Source organism: Balearica regulorum, chromosome 9, assembly GCF_011004875.1.
Source record: "Balearica regulorum gibbericeps isolate bBalReg1 chromosome 9, bBalReg1.pri, whole genome shotgun sequence".
Taxonomy (NCBI): domain Eukaryota; kingdom Metazoa; phylum Chordata; class Aves; order Gruiformes; family Gruidae; genus Balearica; species Balearica regulorum.
The window spans coordinates 15,426,372-15,453,452 of NC_046192.1; the positions used below are offsets into that span (position 1 = coordinate 15,426,372).

Below are 27,081 nucleotides of genomic sequence, written 5' to 3' on the forward strand. Positions count from 1 at the left end.
AGGCAACGCTGAACACTGCCAACTGCTCTTCTGCAACTGAGATCCTGCATTATGTTAAGGCTATCAGTTAATTGTCTTTATTTGTAGACATTTCTGGGGATGGAGATGGAAGAAGGGTGCTTGGTCAAAGTCAAACATGGTGCCGGTCAGAGGTTCATGTGACAATGCAGCTGATCACCAAGGCTCAGACGGTGAATGAAGTCGATGTGTGTCAGAGTCAGCTGCGAGCAGTATCTGAACACAATAGGGCCTGTGTACCCAGCAGAGGGCATGTGCATGCACACGCACGCACTCCTACCTTTACCTTTGGGACATCATTTCTTAGATAATGAGCAGATCAGTGCCCTCAGAAGCTAAGTGGTTACAGGACAAAGCCAGAGGCATCACCCATTCTCCTTCGAATAGGCTGTGGTTTCTGTTACAGGGTCCAAACCTACCCTTCATTATCATTCTTGTTTCAGATAAGGTCCCACTGCAAGGTGCTGAACTCCCATTTCTGATCAAGATTAGTGGTCCAGAGGAACCAAGCCACATGCCTAAGCTCAGGTGTAAACACTAGCATCTGTGTTTACTATGCATCAGAGAAATCAGCCTGTAACTTCTTCACACTGAGCTTAGTTTCCCCTTCCTGTTTTTTCTCTGAATGCCTCATGTCCAATTTTGGTAGACACATTTTACCGTAGTCTGGGACTGAGCTGAAAGCTTTGTTTCCTGCCAGGAATCTTGAGAGGATAATACATATCCAAGCAGTGTGCATCAATGCCATAGCATCTGAAATGCCCTGTAGAAGGCTAACACAATATATTTGTACGCTCCCTGGGCAGGAAGACAGACAGTTCTTCCAGTGGATGCACTAAGGTAAATAACGGACTGTGCTCTATATGTTCAATGATGGGACAAGGCACAGAAGATCAGGCTAAAGGGAGAAAACCACTGCAGGTTGAAAAGTTAGCAGACATTAAGAATACATACAGAAGAAAAGCATGTAGTCTTGATGATGGGGGAATAGATGGAGATCAGAGGTCTGGGCTCCTTGCCACAGGCTGCTTGACCTCAGGCAAGTCTTCTGAGATCCCTATTCCCCTCCTACCCTTTGTCTATGTAGCTCCCAGGAGCTTCTAGGCAGGGTTGATCTCAAGTGCAGCAGTGAGGATACTTTGTCTTGGTCATTGCTTCTAAGACATATGATAAAATTACTTCATATATATGTGTGTGTGTACATATATATAAAAAACAATCTTCAGGATGCCTTATGGTGCAAAAAAAGAATAAAGGCAGAATGCCTCGGGAACATGTGGGAGGAGCAGAGTTCCCAGCTGGTTATTAATCCACTTGCAGGACAAGGCTTTTGCTGAAGTTTAAAATTAAATTTAAAATTAAAAAAAAAAAAAGAAGAAGAAAAAAGAAAAAAGGCTCTGGCTCCAGCCTCAGCCCCCGCCCGCCGTGACGCCGGCAGAGGAGCAGGCCCCCCCCGCGGCCCCCGGCCCCGGCAGCAGGCGGCTCCGCGCCGCTCGGCTCCGGCCCGGCCCCCCCAGCGCGGCGGCGGGCGGGCGGCTCCCCGGTGCCGCGGGCGGGGGCTCAGCCGGCGCGGCCGCTTGTTGATCGCGGCGCCCGGCGCCGCTCCGCGCTTCCCGGGCCCCGCTCCGCGCCACGCAGGCAGCCCCCGCGCCCGGGCTTGCCGCTGCGCTGCGGCGCCTCTTGCATTCTTCCATTGCAACAGTACAAACCCCTCCTTTTTTTTTTTTTTTTTTTTTCCGTCTCTCCCTTTCTTTCCTTTTTTTTTTTTTTTTTTTTTTTTTGCATGAAGATGGCGGCGCCTCTCGCCAGCAAGGCAGGGTCCGCCGGCACCAACAGCAAGCCTGCCTTCCCGGAGCTGGATTTCCGATCGGGAGCCAGGGTGGAGGAATTGAATAAACTCATCCAGGAATTCACCAAGCATGACCAGAGGGAGTACGACGACCAGCGAGCCCTGGAGATCCACACGGCGAAGGACTTCATCTTCTCCATGCTGGGTAAGGCAGGGACCGTGCGGGGCGGGGGCAGTGGCGATGCCGGCCGGGGACCCCGGGGCAGGGCACCCCGGCGGGGCGGCACCGGAGACCCTTTCCCCGCGCTGCGGGCGCACCGGCCTGGGAGTCTTCGGCCGCAGGGCGGGTCTCACCCCCAGAAAACTATTTTTTCCTATCCCATCCACCTAGTCTTTAGCAGCGATGTATTTATAAGCACAGAGCAAAGGCTGGATCGCAGAGCTGGCCGGTGCCCGAGAAAGCCAGCAGGGCTGGAGGCGAGGCAAGCCCGACCCTTCATTGTTTTTCCCCTCAACTATCAAGGCTGTAGGAAACACAGATCTTTTTTTCTGGAGCGCTTATTTTGGTTATTAGACTGGCGGATGCTTGTACAGGAGCATCCTCTGAATTGCGTTTCTTGCTTAGGTTGCAAAACTTGCTGTGAGTGGAGCAAGTCTGATTGTGGCCGGGGAGTCCTCATCTGCGTGAAACTTTGAATCACGGGCAGGGATCCTTAAACCAGGGTGAAACATGTGTTGGCCCTTGCAGAAATCACCTAGGCTCTGGCATGACTAAGGCTTCTTAAGATTACCGGTGGAATGACTAACGACTCTGATTCTCTAGGTAGTCAGTTCCTGATATTTACCTTGTTTTGACTAAGAAATCACCCACACGAATGAGAGCCTTCAGGATATGAAAGGATGCTCTTTAACGTGCAGGTTGGACCTTGAAATCAGTCATCCAGGTTTGAATCAATATCTCAAACATTTCTGCATGTAAAATAAGGACATGGGTAAACAGCAGGTGTGGCAGTGAATGGCTCTTTGTAGCTCAGAGGTGCACATACTCCCTCAAAGCATATATGGCACAAAACAAGTGTATGGTCTACATGTACACTGTGAATAAACTACATCACTTTTCTCTTGCAGAAGCACAGAGCTGTCCTATTTCAATAATAATTATTTTCTATATTGGGGGGTAATCACTATAATAGACTTCTTCCTCTATAGCCATGAACATACCTACACTCACTAAACAAGAATCTACCTGTCCATATGGTTATCTGGTAAAGTACCTGGATAAGTATAACTGCCTGCTGTGGGATTTGCACAATTTTGAATGTGTATTGCTTTTTCATCAAGGGCTGGACAGGATATAGCAGACTAAATTTAGCTCAAGAACAAGGACAACAAGTTGAAAAGTCAGTAGCATGTATATTTATAGTTGCTGTTATAAATATTTTTCCCTTCCTGTTTAAAAAAAAAATGATGTGGTGAAGCCATGGTTGCATCAAAGCCTGTAGGATTTTTGTTACTGAAACCCTCATCCTGTGGAAGTCATCCACTATTATGATCTGATACATTTTTCAGTCAGGGCTTTAAATAACTGGCTGAGGAAGCAGGGCTGGATGGGATGAAGCAAAGAAGAGTGGAGAGAAAACAGCCAGAGCAGCAGTTCTGGGTGTGTGGCTAGCAAGTAGAGAAAGCTTTGTATGATCCTGTTTAAGCATTACTAGTCTTTGCAGGGGACAGGGACCGCAGCATTTCTTCCTGCCTCATGCGGGAGACGGCAATAGAAGACAGACAGAAGAACAGGCTGGAACATGCCTTGTATTTCTGCAAATGCACCTTAATGCCTTGCTGTTCATGAAAACAGGGAGCCTTAGGCTGTTTAGAAATAATCATAAATTAATGTGGCTCTCTTTGTTAATATAATGGCTAGGAGATGAGTGTTCTTCAGTTTTAAATGTAGAGACTAAAACCAGGGTTTAAACAAAAGCTATATTTCTATTTAAGTTATGCCTGGCAATTTTAATGAGACTTGTTGGTGAAAGCAAAGAGACTTAAGGACCAAGCCCAGGACAGAAATGAAGATGGGGGGTCTCATTTGTCTTTATTAGACCCAGAAGTTGTGTTTGTGGATCAGACCCTTCTTAGCCAGAAAGGCTCTTAAATCTAAAAGGACTTAACTTATTAATAAATAGCTCTTTCCCCTGTGCCTGATCCCTCCCATATGTACTGCTCTTATCTCATCGGGTGATGATAAGAAAATTAAACGTAGCTTTCCTGATTTAATTACATTGGTGCGTAATTCGTGGATGAGTGATAGGCGAGGAGACTTTGTGCGGATTCTCAGATGTTTGTACTCTGCATGGCTTGCCCTCTAGGTCAGATCTTTTCTCTCTGTTTATATTAACTCTTTTTTTGTCTGTGTTGTCTTGCCCTGGCTATTAGCGACTGAATTCTGGGAGATCTCAAGAGTTGGGCTATGATAAAATTAGGAAGAGGTACTGCTTGTTATGTCTTTGTCCAAAATCTTGTGGCCCAACCATTAGCATAGGACTGTGAGTGACCTGCCTATCTGGTGGGGGAAGTGAGTATGTTCTGAATGCGGGCAATTCCTGGGCATCCTTTGTAGTCACCAAGACCATATAGTCTTGCTAACAGCCTACTCTGAAACAACAGGTATCTTTTGGTGCCTCTGCTGAGTAACTTCCTGTGCTCACACTGAGCTGTGCCTGATCATTACTTCTCTCTTTGACACAGGTGTAACTGAGCCTCAAAGGAGGGGAAGACTATATTAATCAAGAAAATGGGTGGAGAAAAGACAGTCTTGTGTTCTGGGCAGTGGGATGCCTGGGAGTGACTGGGAGACTAAGACTCTGCCTGCCAGTCATTAAAAGAGCTAATTACTTACTCTCCTGGTGGCTCGGTTTTGGGTTTTTTTGTGCTTAAAGAGTGATGAAGGAGTATTTTTGTCAAGTAATGATATTACAGTCAATGATATTTTGATTTTTAAAGCACTTGCTGCTATTGTGATGAGAGGTGCATAGCATTCATATTAGAAAACCTTTTAGGGGTCCCTGGCCTAGAGAGTATTGTTCCTGCAGTACAAGTACTTCCAGGAAACTTCTTTATTAAATGCTACCTGTCTCTTTCTGTTCAGCTCCTAAACAAAAAAGTGCTGTAACACACAGATGTGCTAGGCTTAGAAAAAGCCATCTATTATGCTCTTGGGAACTAGAACATTGCATATTAAACAGCCCCTTGAAATTTCTAGTGCTATTGCTGCCTCAAACCAGATCATGTTATTAGGGATACTGACTTTTGTGTTTTACTTTTTAACGAAGAGAAGAAAAGAAAAGAGCAAGGAGGTATGAATAAATACAGATGATACAGAGCTATTTCTTCCGCTCCAGGCACACACCGGCACATTGGCGTTCAGTCAGCTAGAGCAGTTTTCAAGCTCTTTGGGTTGGTATTTTGTTTCCCTTTCCTATCATGAGACTTCTTTTCTGTAGAGTCAGAAGAGGGATGCTCAGGACATTTCATGCCATCCTCTTTCCTCTCATTGCTCTCTCCCCCCAAATCAGGGGAAGGACTGTTTTAAATTGCTGCTAAAGTGGCCCTTTTTTTAAGGTGTCTAGTGTATCTTTTTGTCACTTCAGTGGTTGCATCTCAGTTCTGCAGGAGAGGACTGGAGCTGCTCACCAGGACAGGGCACACTTTGAGGATTTGCAGCCAGCTGCGACTTAGAGCTGTTGACAAGACCTCTAGAGAGCTTGTATCACCACCTGATACAGGAGAGGTGGTGAACCTAATCTGAGATCATTTCCCTTTTCTCTGGTGTCTGCCCAGTGCTGAGCTGGGTGTGCTAACAAGTGTTTGTGATAGAGGCAAGTCTCCTAGTGGAGGCAGAGCTGACATCAGCAAAAGGTTTCTGCTGCCAATACCAACTTCCCAAATGGAGTGAGTTACCCTGCTGGGCCTCTACATCTGTAGCAAGGCTTCCAGCTGTTTCTTGGACTAACGGGCCATTAAAACATGTGCAGTGGAGGTGAAGATTGCTGAGCTGAGAACACAGGTGTCCTGACAACAGCTTGCTTTTATTAGCATCTTCTACAAGAGGAGCATTCCACAGTTCTCCCGTGTACCTGAGGTCTGTATAGCTAAACAACATTGGTAGTGTGAGTCTTTTGTGTGCGTTTGTGCAGCATTTTTTCTCCCTTTCCCTACCTGGTGTAACTTGCTGATGAAACCTTCTGTTGTAGATTAGATTTCAGGCATTGTAGGACATGTTACCTGTTTGTCTATGGTACATCACAGAAATTCTCTGGTTTCTGTTGTGGTGTCAAGCTGATGAAATAGCAACAGGATTGGAGTGATCTCCCTAGAGTTAAGTCTTTTGTGTGTGTGCGCCTTTTCTCAAGAGAGGCCAATCATGATAGGAGCACACTGTACTCCGAAGCCTATGTTAATAAAGGCTCCCTGCTGGCATTCCCTGTGCTGCTGAATGCATAATGCACAGCTGTTAAAAACAACCTTACTGTATTGCAGATTTCATTTCTGGATTCTGTTGGGTCTCCCCTCTCTCTTCAGGCTGCATGTTTCTGTATTTGCATTTGAGGTTGTGGGGGTTTTGTGTTTTTTTTCCTTACGGGACAGGGTGCTATGCTAGGAAAATAATCCAGCAAGGCATTGGTAGCTTCTGTTTGGTTATAGCTACCAGAAGTCAACCAATTTCATCTAACTGAGGATTCTTTCTCTGTAACTAGTTAAAAATGATCAGTAGCCTCCTCTGTCTCTTTGTTCAGAGGGATCGCTGCTCCATGTATGTGTGCAGTGAAAATAGCTTGAAAATCTTTTTTGTCAATTTGTTTTAAGATGCTGGTACTTCACTTGCTCAACTACTGTTTTGAAACATTAAGCTGTGATGCAAAGTATTTAGTGTAATAGCTAGGAACATGTCCTAAGGGCACAAATTCTCATGGCAGGCTTGTCAGACTGCCCACCGCCTGTTCCTTCAGTCTGCGGAAATATTTGTAAAAGATTTGGGTGAATACTTGCCAAGTCCAATTATGCAATTATGTTTTAAGGGCAATTTTATAATTATAGTGGAGGATGGTAACCAGGATACGTGAGTTGTTGGGTTTTTGACTTTTCCTTTTTTCTTCCACATGACTTTGCATGAATGCTAAAACATTTGGAACAATTCTAGTCAGAAACCAGTTGTTCAACTTTCATTTAGGCAGCTGGCTATTTTTGTAGGTGAAGCTAAATTAAAGGCAAATACAACATTGCTCAGGAAGGCTGGAGGACATGTTTTATTATAGCTTTGGTGATTTATAAGACGGACGTGTACTCAGAGACCCAGAGCAGCCTGTAGGCAGAGTCCAGTTTAAAGGAGACTTGGGATGTAATAGTCCTGCCTAGACTTCTCAAAGGGAATCTCCAAGCTGTGCAAGTCTTTTGGATAGTTGGGATTGTCTGTCTTAATTTCTCTTTGACAAATGCCAGGTTCCTGCTGGCTTTAACCATCTCCTGTACAGCTAAAACTTTTGCATCTGTTCTTGGACCTTGACATGTACACTCTTGCCCCTGTGCATGTCCCAGTCCTTTTGCTGCAAAAATGGTTTTCCCAAGCACATCTCTGAAACCCTTCCGTGTGTTCCCTGCTCTGTCCAGATCGGACTCCAGCTGTTTGTACTCTGCAAGATCAGTTAGGTGAGAAAGTGCCAGGAAGAAATGTGGTTAAGGCCAAGAGATTGGCTGTCACCTCCAGCCAAGGGGGCTTCAGTTGCCAGGGCTGTTTCAGCATGACACTGTGAACAGTGATAGAGATGACAACTGCACCTCCAGGCATGTTTGTGTGAGACCTTGTGGTGGCAGCTGCAGGTAGAGACTCTGGCAGAGACCTCTCCATTCTCTTTGAGTCTAAGAAAATGACCTGCCACTGAGTCCATTACCTATGGCTGGGTGATGCTAGTGTATGAAACTAACTTGAGAAGCAAGAGTTGTAGCTTATTTCTTATGAAAAGAGGGGCTTAAATAAAGGAATGCATTATGTAGGGTGACATATCTCCTGAGCCAGGTTTTCCCTTAGCAACTTACAGCTAGGATGGGTTAAGTTCCATATCCTAAAAGGAAACCATTAATTCTGCCTATTGGTAGCTTCCCCTGCTATCCTCTGAACAAGGAGATAAAATTCCCTGAGGGTACCAGTCCATTCATCTGCACAACATACTATATTATGTTTAGACTTTCTCTAATTTGCCTGTCTTTGGGGTATGAAACAAGCAGTAGAGTAGATGGAGTTCTGGGGAAGCAAAGAAGGGTATCTGCCCTGCTTTTTTCCTTGGAAAAGCAGAGGACCTATCATGGGAGCTAGAGCCAAAGGCAGGTTTGGATGTTGTACTCTATAGAACGTCCCTTGCTGAGAAACGAGGAGTGTGTCTGCATGGGAGCAAGGGTGAGAGAGCTGAAAAATGACCTTGAGGTGGATGTCTCGAATTATTTGCTCAAGTCTTGTTCTGATCACTAGTAGTGCAATGTGAGTTCAGGAGACTGAACTGTAGCTTTATTGGAACTTGCAACCATATTTCATAGGTTCCCCATCCAAACTATGGATTTTATATCCAGTGAAGGTTTATGACTTCTGTTAGCACAAACCTGTCCTACTGTCTGGCTAAAAAAAATATGAGGGTTGGCTTCTTTTTTTCCTAATGCAACTGGAAGGCGGCTTATGAGACATTCAAAATAAATCTTTCAGCAGCAACTGATGTTCCAATTGACAGATGCCGCTATGGATTTTGCTGTCTTTAATAAAGTGAACTCCACTGCTTGCTTTCATTTCTACCATTCTGTTGCATTCCTTTTTACTGCAAATAGAAATTGTCGTGGACTGAGTGGATTAATCTGCGCCTTAGTACTTCAGCCAACCTGACAGGTCCCTGAATCATGTACTTCTGCATTAGATAAACTTCCTGCAGTTCTTTGAAAGCACCATTTCAGTGACTTTCAGGTTGTAAGGGAATCAACATGTGCTGTAGCATTCAGTTTGAGGAAGATAGATTCCCTTCTCCCCAGCATACTTGACTTTTGACCTTTTAATAAACACTTGATGCTAAGGAAGTTAGAACAATCCTTTTAATGCATTATATTTCACCTGTCAGTATGATTTTAATCTAATTTAAAGGATTTAATTAGAAGGTTGTTAATGCATTTTGTTATGAGCATGCTGGTGTCAAAAGTACAATTTGCATACCACTGAGTGGGGGTGATTAATTACCTTAAGGTTCATAATATTCATGTCTTTGAAACAGCAGCAGTAGCTACTTCCACCCACTCATGTTTAGGGCTGTGGGCAGAAGTTTGTACAGCACTGGGTGGCTTCAGCTTGTAGAACAGGAGGGGGGTGGCATCCATTTCACCCTAAGAAAATAATTTTGTAGGTAAAACACTAAGTCAGGACACCCTAGACCTATGTTCCATTCTGAGCTGCCCCCAGATTTTCACAGACCTGCGCAAGCTTCTGAATGTCATGGGATCTTGGTGCTACCCAAAGCCCTCCTCATCTCCTGTGCTTCAGCAATCTGTGAAAGGTGGAGTGGTACCAGAACAGCGGAGCATTGTGTTGTTGCTGTTCGTCATGATAGGGTGCAACCCTCTGAGGCTGAAGCTGGAAAATGAAGTCTGTTTTTGAGAGTCTAACCTCAGAAAGTATTTAGTGAAGGCAAATAGTTGCTCTGTCATTGGGTGTTGATCTAGTGGCATCGAGATCAAGTACAGTTCAGCCTCTGAGAGAGAGATTACAACCTGACCCAGTTAGGCAGTTCTAGCAAGTAATCTTATTTTATACTGAAGGGATCCCAAAACAAAATTGGGACAAATTAGTTTAAAGAATGCATCCTGGCCACAGTCTGCATGCTGATGTAATTTGGCAGGGTCGGGCAATGCCAAGCAGTAGAAGGCAGCAGTTTGGGACAGAAAGCAACGGAAAAATACAAGACATGGCCAAAGCTAGAAATCCTGCTGGGATAGCCATAAGGAACTGGCAGAGAATATTTTTTTTTTTTCCCATGACACCTTTCTGAGGTCACGATTTAGATGAAATGTAGAGGTTTACGTGTGGGATGTTGTTGGTCTGCTTAGATCTTCTCTACTGTGGCTTGCAATCAGACCATCCAGAATTTCTTCCACCCACTGAAACAGTGAAAGTTCATGAAAGGTTTGGTCCAGAACAGCTGAGCTGCTAGGGAACACTTGCAGTTGCATCTAGAAATAACAAAGTTACTTTACTGCATAGTCTGTTAGGCCATGTACTTTTTCTGTTCTAAAATGTCTTAACTCTCCTTCCTGTTCCTGTTGTAGGATCTTTCGACACTGCTCCACACCTCTCAATGAAGGATGTTTTTAATCAGTGGTGCATATATGACCTTGTTTAGAAAATCAGGTGCTGAGGTGGTGAGGAAGGAGTTGTATTAAACAGCTATCAAAAATGCTAAGACAGACACTGCAATTAGCTTCTGTGCTTTTCTCTTCAGCACTTCTACTCTGCATTTTAATGGATCTCTTGAAGAGCCGATGATGCTTTGAGTGACTCCTCTTGGAAACGAATCCTGTGCTAATAGCTCTGGCTGGGCCTGATCCACAGGCAGATGCTTGGAGATATTTCATGTTTGTTTTGTACCTCACTAATTAATGTATAACTTAGTGGTAGAACAGCAGGAAGGCTGCGTTTGCTGACACTTCATGATATAATGATTTAATCCTTTGTGACACATTCCTGCTGAGTGTCAAAGCTGATAACTCTAATCTCTGTCCCTAGCTCAGTGCTACAGGAACCTGCTCTAGAGGGCATTTTGCAGGAGCTTGCAAGCTCTTGTAGGTACTTTGCGACCAATTCGTGTAAACTTTTTTTGTACATTGCCACTCTTGAATGTGATTGTACAGCATTGCCTGGTGCACTGAGGAATCTGGAGTTGAGTGCAAACAAAGAACCTGACTGTATTCAAATGAAATAAGGCTTGTCCTGTGAGGAGGGGGGAAATACCCTAATCTCCTTCTAAATACACTTCTTCCTTGCCAGCATTGAGAACGGTGTGGTTATATTGATTCAGTGGTGCCTGAACCCGCTGCTCTTTGTTACATATGATTCTGAAGCCTGGGTATGGATGCAAATGTGTACACAGGGATAGCTGTACAGCTGCTCTCCAGTGGTTATTCCTTGTGATACAACCAGCAGAGCTTGCTTCTGTTCCAGCATGGACAGTGAATTGCTGTTTATTTTAAACTTTTGATTGAATGGTATTCATAAAACAATTTGCAGGTCTGCAAATAGAGGAGGGAATGTCACTGTAATAACACTTCAGGGGCTCTGTTGCCTTCTGTCTCTGAAATTTGCCTTTTGAAAGTTGCATACAGTGTGCTGAATGGCAGATCAGGTATTGATATTGGCCCCTAGATATTACGCCCTCAAAGCTTGAGTTGCTGAAATGTCTGTATTTCATAGACAGGACAGCCATGTGCTAAACAATCAGTAACTTGAGGAAAATAAGAGGAATGCAAGTCTCTCTGTGAGTGAATTTTTGAATTCACTTGAATTCACCTTTTGAATTGAATACCTGAGGTTTTTTTCCAATATGCAAGCTGTAATGCACATCTAAGTGCAGTATTGAGAAAAAGGAACTATTACAGTTTGACTGAGCATCTGTCAGAGGCTTGTTTTATGTGCTACATTGTCTGTAAAAGCTTGACTCTGTACCCCAAATTTTTCCCAATATCTCGTGAATTTTGTGAATGTGCAAAGGATGCAGTTGAGGCAGCAATGTTATACTGAAAATAACCACTTTGACACAGGCTTGTAATATCAAAGAATGACTATGTCTGTGCAGTTATTATAATTATCTTGGGGAGGGATTAATATGTGCTATGTAAGCACTTAGCAAAACTATTTGCACTTTTTCAGAGCTGCAGATTTAAGTTACAAGTTAGTCTGGAAAATCAAAGTTTTAAAAAAAAAAGTGATTTTGATCTTCTTAAACCTAAATTCTGGTTCTGGAAACATAAGGCACTCCTGAATTACTTTAAAAACTAGACAATCCCTCTTACTCCTTCACCCAAGTTGCAGACAGGAGGTTTAGAATCATCTTTTTATCTAAGCTGCTTCTTAACAATGCAGGTGAAGAAATTGGTGTCTAAAAAACTGCTCTTATGCTGCGATCAGTCTTGTAAGACATCGCTGGCATATACGAATCACTGTCTTGTACTACTGTATGTCACAGAGTTCTCAACTTTTTTTGAACTAACCCTTTCTTTACCTTGAAATGTGTATTGTGCCTTTATTTTATTCAATTTTCTGTCTTATTTGCCCCAAACAAATAATTTAGGTGGAAAATATTTGCTGTTCAAGGGCAGTAATGACAGTGCTTTGGAGCGTAGAAGAGTGCTGGTGGGAAGTGATATAACCTAGGTTTGCAGGTGAAGGTCTCTTCCCCTCTCAGCAGAGCTCTTCCACTGTGACAGGCTTCACTGAGCCAAGGTCAGCCCTGCTTGGTGAGGATTGTAGGGGTCCTATGGAAGAGATTTCTGTCTGAGGGAGACAGGAGTGGAGGAGACAAATGAACAAAATCCCCAGACCCACAGCACGTTGATAGACCTCCTGTTGTTCTTAATTCGCGTCTGTAAATGGCACTGGTTTCCGCTGTTGTGCACCAAGACAATAATAAATAACAATCCTTAGCATTTATATACCACTTCACAATTTTCAGAGTGTTCAACACACATTAACTAATTCAGCTGAGATGTAAATATTCTGTGAGCAAAGCTACTCTTCTTGCTGCCCAGGGGAACATTTCATTACAGCTGGGACAAGGCTTTTCTTTTTCCCTTTAACTGGAGCTGTTGGCAGGCATGTTCTATACAGGGACGGTGTCTTTCTTCCTGGTTTTTAGGCCTTTGCATGTACCCCTGTTTGCACAGGAATTGGACTACTTCCAAGTCATATGTGGTACTACTAAGAAAATTATGCAGGAGACTTGCCTGTATGTTCTGTGCTGCAAATATGCAGACCCACAGTTAACAGATTTACGGTTTCGGAAGCTATTGAGTTAGCAAAGATGTTGATGCATTAAGTACATCTTTCTGTGCTTGCACAAGGCCTTGGGGAAACGCCATCCCCAGTGAACCTCAGTGCTCAGAAGGGTATAAACATCTGTCAGTTCTGACTATGCTGGATCATCAGACCATGTGCTGAAGAGAACTGAGGATGCTTGGTGGATGGCTTTGATCCATGTTTCGCTAGATCCAGCACCTGCTAGAGCACCGATCTGTCTTTTGGGGCAGGACAAAGCCCAACAGAAGGCCTATTGCCAGGTAAGAGATGTGTTTTGAGGGCAATTAAAGACATTGTGTCCTATTGTTCACAATCTTGAGTCCCAAACATGGAGTAATACATGCATTGGCATGAATCTAATTTGGCCTTTCACTCACTTTCTTCCTTGGCATTTTGTGTATGTGTATAGAGCTGGTGAGGGGGAGTTGTATGCATCTCTGTCCATATCTTTGAGCTGGGCAGGATTGGTTCTACTTTTTATTTGTGAGAATAGCATCTCTTTTTAGCATTCACTAGGGTGACTAGAAGATAGACATCTTTTTTCATCAGGCCACATAATAACCTGGATTTAGTGGTTTACCTTGGAAATAACTGCTTGGTAGTCTTTTTAAACTGATGCCTTGTGCTGTAGAACCGCCTGCATGCTTTGTAGTTATAACCCTCCTCCTAATCCGTGACGTTTAGTTATAACTAGGTGGCGGCACTTCTGGATTGCCTCTTTGTCTAACCTTTTGGTAACTTTCTTTTTTAGAAGTGATACCTGCAGGTTTGACCTGAAACTGATTCTGAAAGAATAGCGTAGATTATAATTTTCATATAAATGGTTGTATGAACAAGAACACCATTAACCTCTTAGTGACCTAGTTACACAGGGAGGTAGCAGCACATTTTGAGATCAAAACTCTCATCTTGCTGCAGCGTTCCTTTCAGCTAGCAATGCATGGGAGAAGAACAGCATGTTTCTTGCAGGTGATGATTTTTCTTTCAGTGGCTTTGATATCCTCATTTTCTGTTTGAAGTTAATGTGCAGATTGCTAGGTGGTGTCACTCAAAGTGATGGACTGAGCTGCTGTTGTATGTGAAGATGTCTCCAAGACAACTAATTTCCTGGTCAAACAGCACATTGGCTTCTGCCACAAGACATTTTAAGGGAGTTGGTCAGCTGAAGGAGCAAGATATTTTAACAGTTTATTATTAGCACTGTAGCTGCCAAATACCGCTCAGAGTCTAAGGCTGAAAATGTTCCTATTAAACACTGCAAATGAATAGCTTAAAAAAAGGATTGTGTGATTTGACTGATTTGTCAGAGAACTTCTACCAAATAATAGGAATTAAATCTCTACTGTCACAGTTCATTTTCTCCAATTGCTGTATGTGTTCCCATGCTGGAAGCACAGGGAATTTAGGGACCTTCTTTCACTCTTATATTTTGCTGGTTTATGTCCAGACTTCCTGCTACATTTCAACTCTGCTTTTTTTTTTTTCTAAAAAAATGCAACTCTGCTGTATTTTTTCTAAAATATACCCAAAAATCAAATATTTGTTTCCATTTCTCCTCTAGTCTAAAACTTGGAAAGGTTCAGTGACTCCTTCCTGTTCTGAAGTTAGGACAAAATACGCTTGAAGCATTGGAATTTTTCCCCTGTTTTGTCCCCTCCTCCCAGTCCCCTTTGTCTCCAGAGGAGCAGTGGTACTGGACAGGTGTAGAGCACTTAGAAGTATTTTTCTTCTGCATTTCCCATTTTTGACTTTTCTTTATAAAATACTCCTATGCCCATCTTATTTCAAGGGACTCGGTCCAAACCAAAGTCAAAAATACCCACATTTTTTCCTACCTTTCTTGCAAGGCTTGGCCGTACTGCCTAGCTGAACAAACCCCACCTTTGTCTTTGCTTTGGAATAAGAAACAAGCAGGCTTGTTGATTCCTGCTGCATTAATGCCATCCTCCTCCCTCACGCTGATGTAGTGGGTAAGGGTGGAAGCTTTTGCTGCTGTTTTCATGAGACCTCCCAGGAGGCTGCTGCAGTGTGGGTCTCCTGCACTCTGGCCCCAGAGACCTTACAGCACTTACTCAGGCTGTAACGACTGGAGGAATGCAAGCAAAAACCCCTTTGTGCAATAGTGGGTGGAGAGAGGACACTGAGGGGTGCTATGCTGAAAGCACTTGAAGATTTTCAAATGAAAGCCCAGGAGAGACAAGGAGGCGTATCCATGCCCTGACCTCCATCCCATGGCACATCTGAACCTGAACTCTCAGCTAATAACCCCATAGCCACTAAGTCGCCTACTCTGAGCATGCCTGCCTGTGCTGGGGAATTTTAGGAATGTGGACTTCAGCACAGTGTGGGATTGCTGCTGCTCACTCTCTGTTCAACCAAGAGCTTTAGAAGTTGCGGTCGGGTTGGTATTGCCACAATAAAGCCCCATTGTAGTTGTTTGCAGCATTCTTTGACTAAAGATTTATTTTCACGGGTAAGGTTCCATTAGAACAGCAGGAGCCAACATCAGAGAGCTGGAGAGAGGCCTCTTCCCTTCCCTGGCAGAGCACAGCTTCACCCCTCACCCTCTCCCAATCACTTTGTTTTTAAGGCATTAAAACTTTAGTGACTAGGATATCGAAGAGGCTGTAGTTAGTGGTGTATTGCCCCAAATTACGGAGGCAATTGATCTAAGGAGGTAAAAGGAGAAAGTCTGTGGAGGATGGAGCTGGTATCACTGATGCAAAACTCTCTCTTTTGATGTCCCCTCCATGCTAAACCAACTCTGTCTTTAGCCTCCAGCTACTTGAGTTGTCCCTGTTGGAGGATGTGGAATGTCTGCTGTTGATCCATACGGGAGGAAGATAGGAACTAAGCTGGTCATACGGGCCCTACCGCCTGCTTGGCTTTGTCCACAGCTCTGTGTCCTGTGTGTCTGCTGTGTGTGTGTCTCACACAGCAAGGCAGCCCGAGTCTGTGGGCTTGTTTTCTAGCAGGTATGGTAACAAGGAGTGAAGGAATGCACTCCTTAGTCCCTGTCTCTGCTTCTGGTGGATAGCAAAAAGTCCTCCCATTTGCTTTGAAAACCTGCTGACAAAGGAAGGCAGTGCAATCTGTGTCCTCAGTATGGCAGAACATCCATGTGACCAGCATCTGTGAAAGCTCCATCTTGGAGTCCCATCCAAACTCTGTTAGCACGGAGTTCCTACACATGCAGCCGTTCAGTGCCATGCTTGATAACTAGTCAGTGATTCAAGCTATTTGAGATGCTAAGTGCAGTAAAAGAAGCAACCTGGACCCAAATGAGAACCCAGTGTGATTCTGGAGGAAAAGGCAAGGTTATTTTTAGGGTTCCGTTCTGCACCAAGGAGGATAATGCTCCAGTTCTGCTCGGCAGTTCAGCATTGTTCTGCCTTATTCCTCATTTCTTGGTCCCATCTATTTTAACTGGCAAATACTGGTTGCTTGAGTACCTCCTTTCCTGACCTTGTGTCTTCTCATCTAGATGCTGGACAAAGCTGTGGTTTGAGACAATCCAGGGCTTCTGTTCTCTATAAAATACACTTAAAATCATTCCTGGTCACCTTGCAGCAAATCTATTTCTGCCCTGCTGATGGCCTGGCTGCAAGCTGCAAATGTCTGGATAGGATTTATTATCCTCTGACCATTAAATTTTAAACTGCTTTTAATGGTAGATGTTAAATCACTGCTGTCGCAGTTCCAAGCTCTGTGCAAAATTTCTGAGTTCTTAGGAAGGCATTTCCCCTGCCAGCAGCCTGTGACAACCTTTGGTTTCTGAGAAAGACAAAAGCAAGTTACAGAGCTGTTCACAGAACAAGCAAGCAGTGGTTTGGTGAAGGACCTGTGTGCTGGCCAACATCCAGGCATCTGTCTGGCTCTAGAGAGCAGCGCCAGGCAGACCTGGTACGGCTGTGATGTGAGCGAGAGATGTTTGTACTGGTGTCTGGGTGCAGGCACTCCCCTGGGACACAGTGATTGAGTAGCTCTGCTCTTGGCTTTGTTCCTCCCCAACTGAAGCATCTTTGAAGCAGCAAGAAAACTGAAATTCAGTGTTTCAGCACTGAGCTCCTTACAGCAAGCTATTTTATTTTTGTACTTGTCTAATAAATACTGAACTGTTCAGTGTTGTCACTCAATGTGGCTTTGTCCCTTGCTGCTAGGAGCCTCTGTATAGATTTCCCTTGAGACTGGTGAAACATAGACATGAAATCCTGTGACTTGGTGTACAATGCAGCCTGCTTCCTCGAGTATGACGAGAGGCACGCTCGTGTAGCCGAGGCTGTTGTCTGTCACCTTTGCCTGGAGAGCACTAAAAGCACTAAACCAGAATCTAATGTTTCTCAAACCACTTAATAGTCTTAAAGCCTTTTTCAGCTACTTGCAAAAGCAGCTGTGGCAGGTGGGCAGGAGATGACTTCCTTGCCAAGGAGAGGGAGATGCCGCCTTCTGTGTTGCATGTGTTTGCAGGGGAAGCAGAGAATCACCCAGGGCTTCCCACTCCTGGGCCTGTGCATTTCACACAGCTCTATCTTCCTCATAGTAGCCTGGCACAGGGCTTTCCTTTCCTTACAGGAAATAGTACTTCCTTACAGGAAAGTACTTCCTTACAGTGCCAGATACTTCCTTACAGGAGTACTATTTAGTGTGTTTTGCTTTCTCTATCCCGAAGTTGGACTTCATACAAAATAGTCATCCAACACTAGGCTGGAGGGAAATGTTTGACATCAGGATATCAAAAAAGGCTGCAAAATTTTACAGTATGCTGTGGCAGAATTTTCCAGAGCTTGTGCTTGACCAAGCAGGATAAATCCGGTCCTCAACACGGTGTTTAAAACTACTGTTCATAGCAGTGTTTGCAATGATGGCAGCTAGAAGAAAAGTTCTGGACCAGAGTAGCCAGAAGCTTAAAACCATCTTGTATTTGATAATTTTCCTCTTCTGGAAGATCTGTGCTCTCTAACTCTGGGGTTATTTCACTTTGCTTACAGTGGGAGAGACAGGCTGTCATCAGACTGGTGATACTGGACCAGGTATTTAAGCAAAACCACTTTCAGCAGAATGCATTCCCCGAGTGGGGAAAGCCTGTCTCAAGATGAACGGAGACTCTGACTTTATCTCTGCTTATTCTCACACCTGTAAAGTTTGAACAGACCATTTAAACGGCACCGTCGTATGGCTTCTTCCCATATTAGAAAGGAGGATGCTGAATATGGGCATCCCAGTGTGCATGCGTCTGTCTGCCTGGACCTATCCCATCAATTAAACAGGAGCTGACGTCATATTTGAAGGTCAGCTGTTTTATAACCTAATATTACCATTTTTTTTTTCCTCTGGGTTTATTATCTCTCTCCAACCTGCAGCTCGGCACCATCTGGTGCAGGCACACAAGGGAGAAAGATTAGAGGAAAGTAAAGCAGCTTTGTCCGCTTCCCCCATTGCTTCCGATGTACAGAGGAGTCGGCAGTCTCTTACAATATTGAATTTTGAGTGGTGGGAAGGGCTGGATCCTGTTAGCTGTCTAAAGGAGGAAGAAATAGTCTGTGCTTAGCAGAGATCTGTGAGGAAGTGTCTCATGATTCCTAAGGGACTTACTGTGGCCACAGACTACACTTTGCTGGATTTTATTTTATATTTATATAGTCTTGGGTTTTTATGACCTCTTTTTTTCCCAGCACCCATATTTTCCTTACCTGTAAATTGCCAGAAGCACTCCGAAGAAGCGCTCCTAAGTGAGGTACGCACACAGTGCTAACCCAGACTACAGCGTGCCTTGGCAGTGAAGTGCTGTGAACACCTGAAGTGCATTTACACCTGACAGAGCCACCAGACTGACACACCACAAGCGTGCTCTGCCACACAGGGAGAGGTCATCTTCCCTGGTGGCATCTGTCTGCACAGACCAAGGAGGTGCATATTTACTTGTCCAGCCTCAGCCTACAGTGCAAATGCACCCGTTGTTTCCATTTCATAGACAGGGTTGGGTTTGCACCCAAGCTTCACTTTCTCTCCCATCCTCCCTCCTTGTTTTTCTCCATCCATCTGGAGGTGTGATCGCTCTCTGTCCAAACTGCACGATGATTATTTACTGTAAAAGCAAAGCTCTTTTCTTCACAATAATAAAATGATAGTAATTCAGGAATGCTGATCTCCTAGGCCAGCAGGATTACTTGCAAACTAATATCTTGTTTTGCTTCAATGTTGCAGATTTTGCATTGGGCTATTTTGAAACAAAATGTCTCTATCCATAAATAGTTATTGTATTTAGGATGGCTAATTGGTGCACACTGGTTGGATACAAATATACAAGCTGAGTTATGTACATGGCACTGTATCAAAAGGCATATAATATGCATATAGACTCTTTTTTGTCCACCTTCTCTTTGCTACTGTGTAGCATTCTTCTAAACTTTGATTTTTTCAGGTCAAGGACACTTTGTACAAATTCCTAATTTCTGGAGAGAGGGTAACCTTGAAGGCTTTTGGGGAGATTTATTTTTATTTTTACTTCTTTTAAGAAAAAATAAAATTATTTTCTAGCCCCTCCCATTATAGGAAGAATCTTGAACTAACAACAGTAGACATTCAAAAGAGCAAGATTTAGTTGGAAACAAGGGGGGAGTCCAGGGTTTTCCAGTGCTTTAGCTCCGATTTGTAACAGAAAAACCTTTGTCTCCTTTCACACGTGTTCTGATGCAGTTCTTTCCACTGTAGTCTTTGAGGATGGGATTGGACTTTTTCCTTTTCTCAATCAGTGCAATGTACAGTGTTTCTTCAATATTTGATTCAGCTTTTCCTGTCCCCAGCATCTTGATTTATACAAGGTGCTTCCTAGGGAAGATCCTTAGTAAATGGAGCAATGGTTCCTGCATTTCTTGACAGGTTTGTAGGTTTGTAAAGTCCACTTTTCCAAGTAGTGAGACAAACTGAAGTCTCTGCACATGACAGTGAAGATTTAAGAAGCTAGATGCACATAACAGAGGGCCTGACCATGTCATCATAGTCTTCTTAATGTGAAACTTTGCCACCTTGAACTGAGCTTAAAAATGGTACTATAGATTCTCATTTGCAGCTTAACTCTGAAACCAATTGTGGTATGTCCTGTTAATTGCCTAGAAAGGTGTTTGCTCTACCTCCCCCCCATTTTGTTTTTAAGATGATTCTCGAAGTAATTTTGATCACTCTGTCCACAACAGCTTACAGCACATTTTGTTTCCTGTCCAGACTGGCTCAGTTTTCTCCATACCTTGGCACTATATAAGTAAAAAAACCCCCTTCTTTGTGCTAACTTGCCATGAGGGAAGACTAGATCTAAGAGATACTGAAATGGAGGGAGAAGGAAAGCAAATGGAAGGTTTGGCTCTTTTTTGCAAGTTTACTTAGTTGTTTTTAGTGCCTGTCATGGTTTTACCCCAGCCGGCAGCTGAGCACCACGCAGCCACTCGCTCACTCCACCCCATCGGGATGGGGGAGAGAATTGGAAAAGTTAAAGTGAGAAAACTCGTGGGTTGAGATAAAAGACAGTTCAATAGGTAAAGCAAAAGCCACGCACACAAGCAAAGCAAACCAAGGAATTCATTCCCCACTTCCCATGGGCAGGCAGGTGTTCAGCCATCTCCAGGAAAGCAGGGCTCTGTCACACGTAACGGTTACTTGGGAAGACAAACGCCATCGCTCTGAACGCCGCCGCCCCCCCTCTTCCTCCTGCCCCCAGCTCCTTATAAACTAAGCATGACGTCATATGGTATGGAATATCCCTTTGGTCAGTTTGGATCACCTGTCCTGTCTGTGTCTCCTCCCAACTCCTTGTGCACCCCCAGCCATCCCGCTGGCAGGGCAGTGCGAGAAGCAGAAAAGGCCTTGGCTCTGTGTAAGCACTGCTCAACAATAAGTCCATAGAACAAAAACATCTCTATATTATCAACGCTGTTTCCAGCACAAATCCAAAACATACCCCCTTACTAGCTACTATGAAGAAAATTAACCCTTTCAGCTGAAACATCTGAGACAGTGCCCAAGAGAAAAGGAAGGAGGGTTTTTTTATTATTCAGGTCATAATGTGGCCTTTGCAACCTAAAATGCTCCTAGACATATCACTTTTGTACTTCTGTTGCTCTCTCTTCCCATTTCAAGGACAGCCTAAGACAGCAGTGCTTGGCTTCGATCATTGCAAAATCCCCTTATCTGCCTGTTCTCACTTTATTTTTCTTCTAACTCTTGTCTTCATTGGTATTGAAAGCATGCAGCCAAGGTTGATGAGGACAAAACTTAAGCTATGGTCAGTCTCTATGTAACTCTTTGCTGCTTTTCTTTAAGGAGGAGTGTGAATGAGCAAAGCTATTAAATATCTCTCTTTTTTCTTTGTTTGTCTTTCTATCCCAGTGCAACAAGGAGTTTTAATCTGCCATTTGAAAAGCTGAGAGCTCAATCACTGATCTGAAATGGTGTACTGTGCCTGGTGGCACTGAGCACTCTGCAAGGAGCTCAGGTTCCTCCATCTCTTTGTCTCTTCTTCTGGATGTCAGGAGATGCATATACCTCATGATTACCACTGGCTAGGTTGTACATGGTTGTACATGCCAGATTTCCAAATGTCAGTCTTCAAAAAAGGGGCAACACGATAGCTGGCTTTGCTACCCAAGATTTCCGCCCCAGAATAATGTTCTCTTGACAGACATCTTCACATAGCTCCTGGTGGTGTGGCCAGAGAGGCACCCACACTATCGGGTGAGGTCTTGGCAGGGGGTGAACCAGCAGTACTGTTTCATTTGATACACAGCCAGCAAAGCCATCCCACAAGTGTCTGGTTAATGGTTGGCAGTAATACTTAAACTAGCATTTTATGCTGAGACGGAGGCTTTTGGTTTATATTGTTAGTATCTCTAGAAGTTCTTGGTTAGGAACAGAGCCCTGTAGTACTCAAGTCTGTGCAAAGATTAATGGAAAACTGTGATCTTTGCTTTGAAGATGTTTTTAGGATATAAATAGCAGAAGATTTTCAGTAGTCCTCTTCCTTCTGCTAGTTTGTTAACTTTCACTTTCATTGAGTTGTTTTACCCATTGAACTGTTTGCAGCTGCTTGGTTTTTTGATTGCTCCTCTTTGCATCTCAGCAAAAATCCCTGCTGATCGCCTTTCGGGGTTTGTCTTACTTGTTTCTGGAAGTTCCTCTGTTGAGGTGCTTGGCAGGGTTTTGCTCACTGTTTCTAGCAATAATTGAGCTGGTTTAGTGAGTTGCAGAGAATAAACTGGGTTGATTTCCCTTTTGCAGCCTGGACTAGAAAAGCTGATTCCCTTGGTCTGTTGTGTGCTCAAGGCCACAAGCCAAGCTGCTATCAATTTTACCTTCTCCTCCTGTGAAATTGCTAAAGAAAAGATGCTTTCCAGATCATGTGTGTGGAACAGATGTGGCTTATATTACTAGATGATTCAGCTAAAACTGTTGCCAAAACATCTTCCAGAACTCTCAGCTGGCTGTTGGGTTGAGAAAAGGAATAACTTGCTAGAAATGCTGGGCTGGCTTTGCCATCTGTGTCTGTAACCGCAGCCATGTCAGGTACAGTTCCCTTTGGTTTAGCAAAGGTCTAACAGACTGATGGGATGAGAGTTGCGCACAGAGGTCTTGGGCCATGAGGCGCTGGAGATGTGTGTCCAAAACTGGGTGCTGCCAGCCTGGGAGCATGAAAGGAATACAGAAATGCGATTGCAATAGGCTTGGTTAATACGTGGAGGTGCTTACACACAGCCTGTGCCCAAATTACACACTACTACTCCCACTCCAAGTGTTTCTTTATTGTCAAATACCATCAGGATAGAGATCACTGGGGTCTTCTTGGCCAAATGTGTTTCCTTCTACCTTCTGCTGAGATGGAGGAAATTCTGTTTTCATAAATAGGAATGTGATTAGCTCACCTATTTTTCCCTTTGCAGTCACACTTGGCAGTTGCCCAGAGAGCCACTGGAATAAGCTTTTTTGAGGCTAGATGTATACACAGACTCATGCCAGAGATGGGACTGGGCAGCTAACTGAAAGTCTAGCTATGGAAATGTACATTTGTTTGTTTAAAACTTGCTTATATGTAGACTGAGAAATGCAGAGAATGAGCACAAGTGCTTGATCAAATACAGTCAATATGTCTTAACAGTGCAGCTGCGCCTCTTTGGACTTTACTGGTGATGTTGTAAATTGGAGCACTTTAACCCTAAATCAGGTTAAACTTTTATACATGGGTGAAGTCCAAGTGAAGTGTGCTGCTGTTGGTGCCTGGGGAATCCAGCCTGAAGAGCAGAAACTGACTGTTTTGTAACCCATAACAGGGAATTATTAAGCCCGAACAGCTGAACCAGACATGGATTTTACTGCTCGGAGGACATTTATGGTGAATACAGAGTAGCAAGTCTTGGCACTGGAGCATGTGGAGTCTACAGTGTTGCATCTATGACTGTCAGAAATCACATTTATGCAAAATAATTGCAGGGTACCAGCTGTCCCCAGCAGCCAGGACACAGGGTGCTAGTAGCCTTGCTCATGAATGCATCAAAAGGAAGAAATGACTACAGGTGGTGGTGGTGCTGGGGATTGTCTCTCCTCCTGTTCCCAGAGAAACTTAAGCTCTGTCAAAGTCTTCTGCTGAAATCTATACTACATTCTGCCTTAATAAAGAGAACTAACTACAGGAAAAGCTGTGGTTGGTTTCTGTGACTGCTGAGTCAGGAGGGGGTGGAGATGAGAAGCGTAGGGTTGTCATTCTGTTCCCATGGGAAAGCTGTTTGCACCTTGGCACAACAGTTCTTCTCAGTATTTGTCCTCTGGGAGCTCTCTCTCTGGTTCAGCAGCACTACCTGCCTTCCATTAGAAATCAGGATATCTTGCTATTGTTGCTTGGTTCTGGACTGCAGTCTGTAAACCAAATCTCCTGTGTCAGTGAGTAGAGCAGCCGCAAAAGCAGTCTCTACTTAGTGCCTCTGGTACATCTGGTAATTTTGGAGAGGTCAAGTGTGGCATGTGTGGGCTACTGCACACTATTGGATGTAACCTTGGTGTTCCACGTGAGATGGTGATCCTTTAAACAGTGGGTGGTGGTCCCCATGCTCTGTGCCTGTAGAGTCCTGCTGCTTGGGGAGGGGGCAGTGTTCGCACAGTCTGACTTGCCTCTTTCTATGTAATTATTAAATAAGGCAATTGGGGTCCCAGCTGTGCCTCTCTTGTTTCTTTTGTGTTTGATGTTGTGTCTTCTGTTCTCTACCCAGCCACTGAAGATTTTCGTGCAGCTCAAAGTGCAGGGGCTGATGCTTTCAAAGCAGGAGGCTTGGTGTCCTTTCAGGTTAGTAAGGGCAGGCTCTGTCAGCAAAATCTTGCCAAGATGCTTGCAGTTTTTGCCAGGAAGGCTCTTTCCTACCTTTGCCTGTGTCTGAGCAAAAGGCGGCACCAAGTGGCAAACAGACTGGGCTCATACTGCAGAGTTTCAATGGCAACACTTCGCTAATCATGAATTGCATCTCTTCTACCTTTTGGAAATGCTGACAGAAGAGCTTGCAGTAGAGGCTGGGTAAATAGCGCCTTTGTGTTGCTACCAGATTTTCTTTAATGATAGAGTACTTTGTGGTCCCTTGAATTTCACTCAGAACAGCATGCATGCTTTGGTGCTAAACTGTAAAATACTGCATATTGCAGACTGAGGTGTGTCTTGGTAGGTTAAAAACCACTCAGTAAACACAAACCCAAGCCCAGGTGGATGCAAAGATGAAGTAAAATGTATTTACCAAGCTTTTATTTACTTTCACCACATAGATTTTAAATGGGAGCGTGGGTGCTAATTGGATAAAAAGGCTGTTTTGTGTATTCAAAGTGTAAAAGTTTTGAATCACTTGCACTCTGAATAACTTGCTGCAGTATGAGAAGTTTGCAGTTCCCTCCCTAGCTCTGTGGCCATTGAATAGTGGAGAGGATAAAGCAGGCTAAAAACATAATTTGGAGGAAATTAATTTCTATCTGCCCCACCTCTTCCTGTGAGCAGAAGGAGGGGGAAGGCACAATGAAGACATCTGTTCCTTTGAACCCACTCACTGGCTTGCTGGGCAATAAAACTAGGGGAGAGGAGAACTTCTTGCTGCTGTTCAAGTGGTTGCTAATCACTGATTGTTGAGTACCGAGGGGGTGAGCTCTTATCGTGTTGACCTTCTTAGGGGATATTGAAAAGAAGCTGGCACTGACCTCTGCCAGGATTTAAATCCAGGAGACTCAGAATCCCTTTGTGCCCCTTTCAAAGAGGAGGCAAATCTCCGCGATAGCCACGCTCTCTCCTCCGCCTCAGGGTAGGTGCCTCTGCTGTACTGACCCAGACGCTACACTCTCCTCTCCTGGGTGAGCCCAGTATGCGACCATGGCCTGGCCTGCAGCAAACTAAACAGGAGCCCTGTAGGAAAAGTAAAATCATCTTGTCCCCTGGACCTAAAGCATGCCCACCTCCCATCCATGATTTGCTCATGTTATGTGTAGTGCTTAAGATCTTGTGGCCATAAGCACAGGGCTGCAGGGTCCCCCGTCCCCCCCCCCCCCCCCCGGCTCCTCCTGCCTAATCTCATTGTGCTGCTTAGTCACAGCGAAGACCACTCTAATGGGTTTAAGTGGCCCTGCTCCTGGCTGGGTGTGTTGTGCTTTGTCTTCAGCCTGGGAGGCTTGATGTGAGTAAGAGATAGGTTGCACACATGTACTGCTTCAGAGTCCTCCTGTTGTGTCAGCAGGTGCATGCATGAATATTAGGTTTCCCTGTAAGTATCAAATCTGGAAACAAAAGCTGTGTAGTAACCAGCATGTTAAAAAATGCCAGAGGGGTGCTACATTGATCTCAAACTAATAAAATGTGGCCAACAACCCTTTTATGAGCTCAGCCACAGAACACAGGGGCGGATAGTCCCTTGAGAGTTTTCCCAGGCCCTTAGAAGTGTCTTAAGGCATAAACCAATGGCTGTGGCACCCACTGGCACTGGTAAGGTTGATGGGGAGCATTCTTAAGTTGTGGATTTTGATGGGGAGCATTCTTAAGTTGTGTCCTTCCATGACATTCTCCCTCAGCTAGTGAGGAGCTGTCAGAGAAGTGGCATCTGGAAGACAGCATAAAGTCTATAAACTTCGGATGTTTGTTCAGAGTAGGAATGGTTCTGCCGTAACCAAAAGTAACAAGCAGGCAGCTACTAGAGAGAAGAAAGATGGCTTTGTGCAATGATGTGAAAACTGTGAGCCAGGAGCCTGCTGGTAGGTATTTGCAGAGCTGGCTGGGTTGGACAGGAAAAGTCTCATAAGGGTGTGATGGACACAAAGGTATGTCTGTATTAGTGAATGGGATGGAAACCAAGGCTGAGCTGAGCAGAAGCATTGAATATGAGAGATAAGTTCCAGGGCATTGAGTGGAATGGCTGATGTCTTCTTTGTGAATGCATGCCTAGTGATTAGAAACATAGAAACAGTTAGAAATCTCTCCGGCCTTTCAGTTTCTCTCCCAAGGTGCAAGTTTGATGAACCCACACAGTGGAGGAGAAATAGGGACTTTGTTATTGTAGGCAGCACTGGAGTGTGATGATGTGATTTAAAGTGATGGGATTCTCTACTTTGTGGCTATAAACCATAGGGACAGACATACTATGTTACAGAGGTGAGAAAGGAGTAGAGGATTCCCCAAACAACTCCCTAAACTGTAATGGGTGACATAATGTGAAGGGAAGCAATGGCACCACAATTTAACAGTACATGTAGTGTGGCCTGCGAAGTTGAACAAGCTAGCAGGGCTAAGCTGCTGCAGTGGCCTGGAAGAAGAATGTGGGAGCCAAACACTGACAGAAGAGAGGCAAGTAAGGCTGGTAAAGCAATAGGCAAGAGGAGAGGCTGGTACTGAATTAATCTTATGAGCTAAATAAGAGTTTGTTCCAGAATTAATCACTTGAAATATTAAGCAACAGAGATTGCCAAGGCATTGAATGCAATGTCCCTAGTACGCACAATTGTCCTACACCTCAGGGACCCTCTGAGTGCAGGACTGAAAAAAAATAATCACCAGAAAGAACTCTGAGTTTCTCCACCTGATGTTTTTATCCCTCTTCTCTCTCTTATGGCATGGAGCACCTTGAGGTGCTGGGAAGAGCCTTTGGAGACAGATTCACCCTTAGCAAGAGGAATAGGAGGAAAAACC

General features: G+C 44.2%; 1 protein-coding gene across 3 annotated transcripts in view; it reads left to right on the forward strand.

The window, feature by feature from the left end:
* The first annotated feature begins 1,112 nt into the window (after positions 1-1,112).
* Positions 1,113-27,081, forward strand: part of MB21D2 (Mab-21 domain containing 2) — a 62,395-nt gene continuing 36,426 nt past the window's right edge. For 2 of the 3 annotated variants that reach the window (XR_012836788.1, XM_075761234.1), the window contains exon 1: positions 1,113-2,012. Coding sequence is in view for 1 of the 3 variants with exons in the window: in XM_075761234.1 (XP_075617349.1) it covers positions 1,802-2,012 (211 nt within the window). In the remaining 2 variants the exon portion in view is untranslated. Of the gene's footprint in view, positions 2,013-3,408; positions 3,468-27,081 lie in introns of those variants that run through there. The other variant, XM_075761235.1, reaches the window with a different exon arrangement.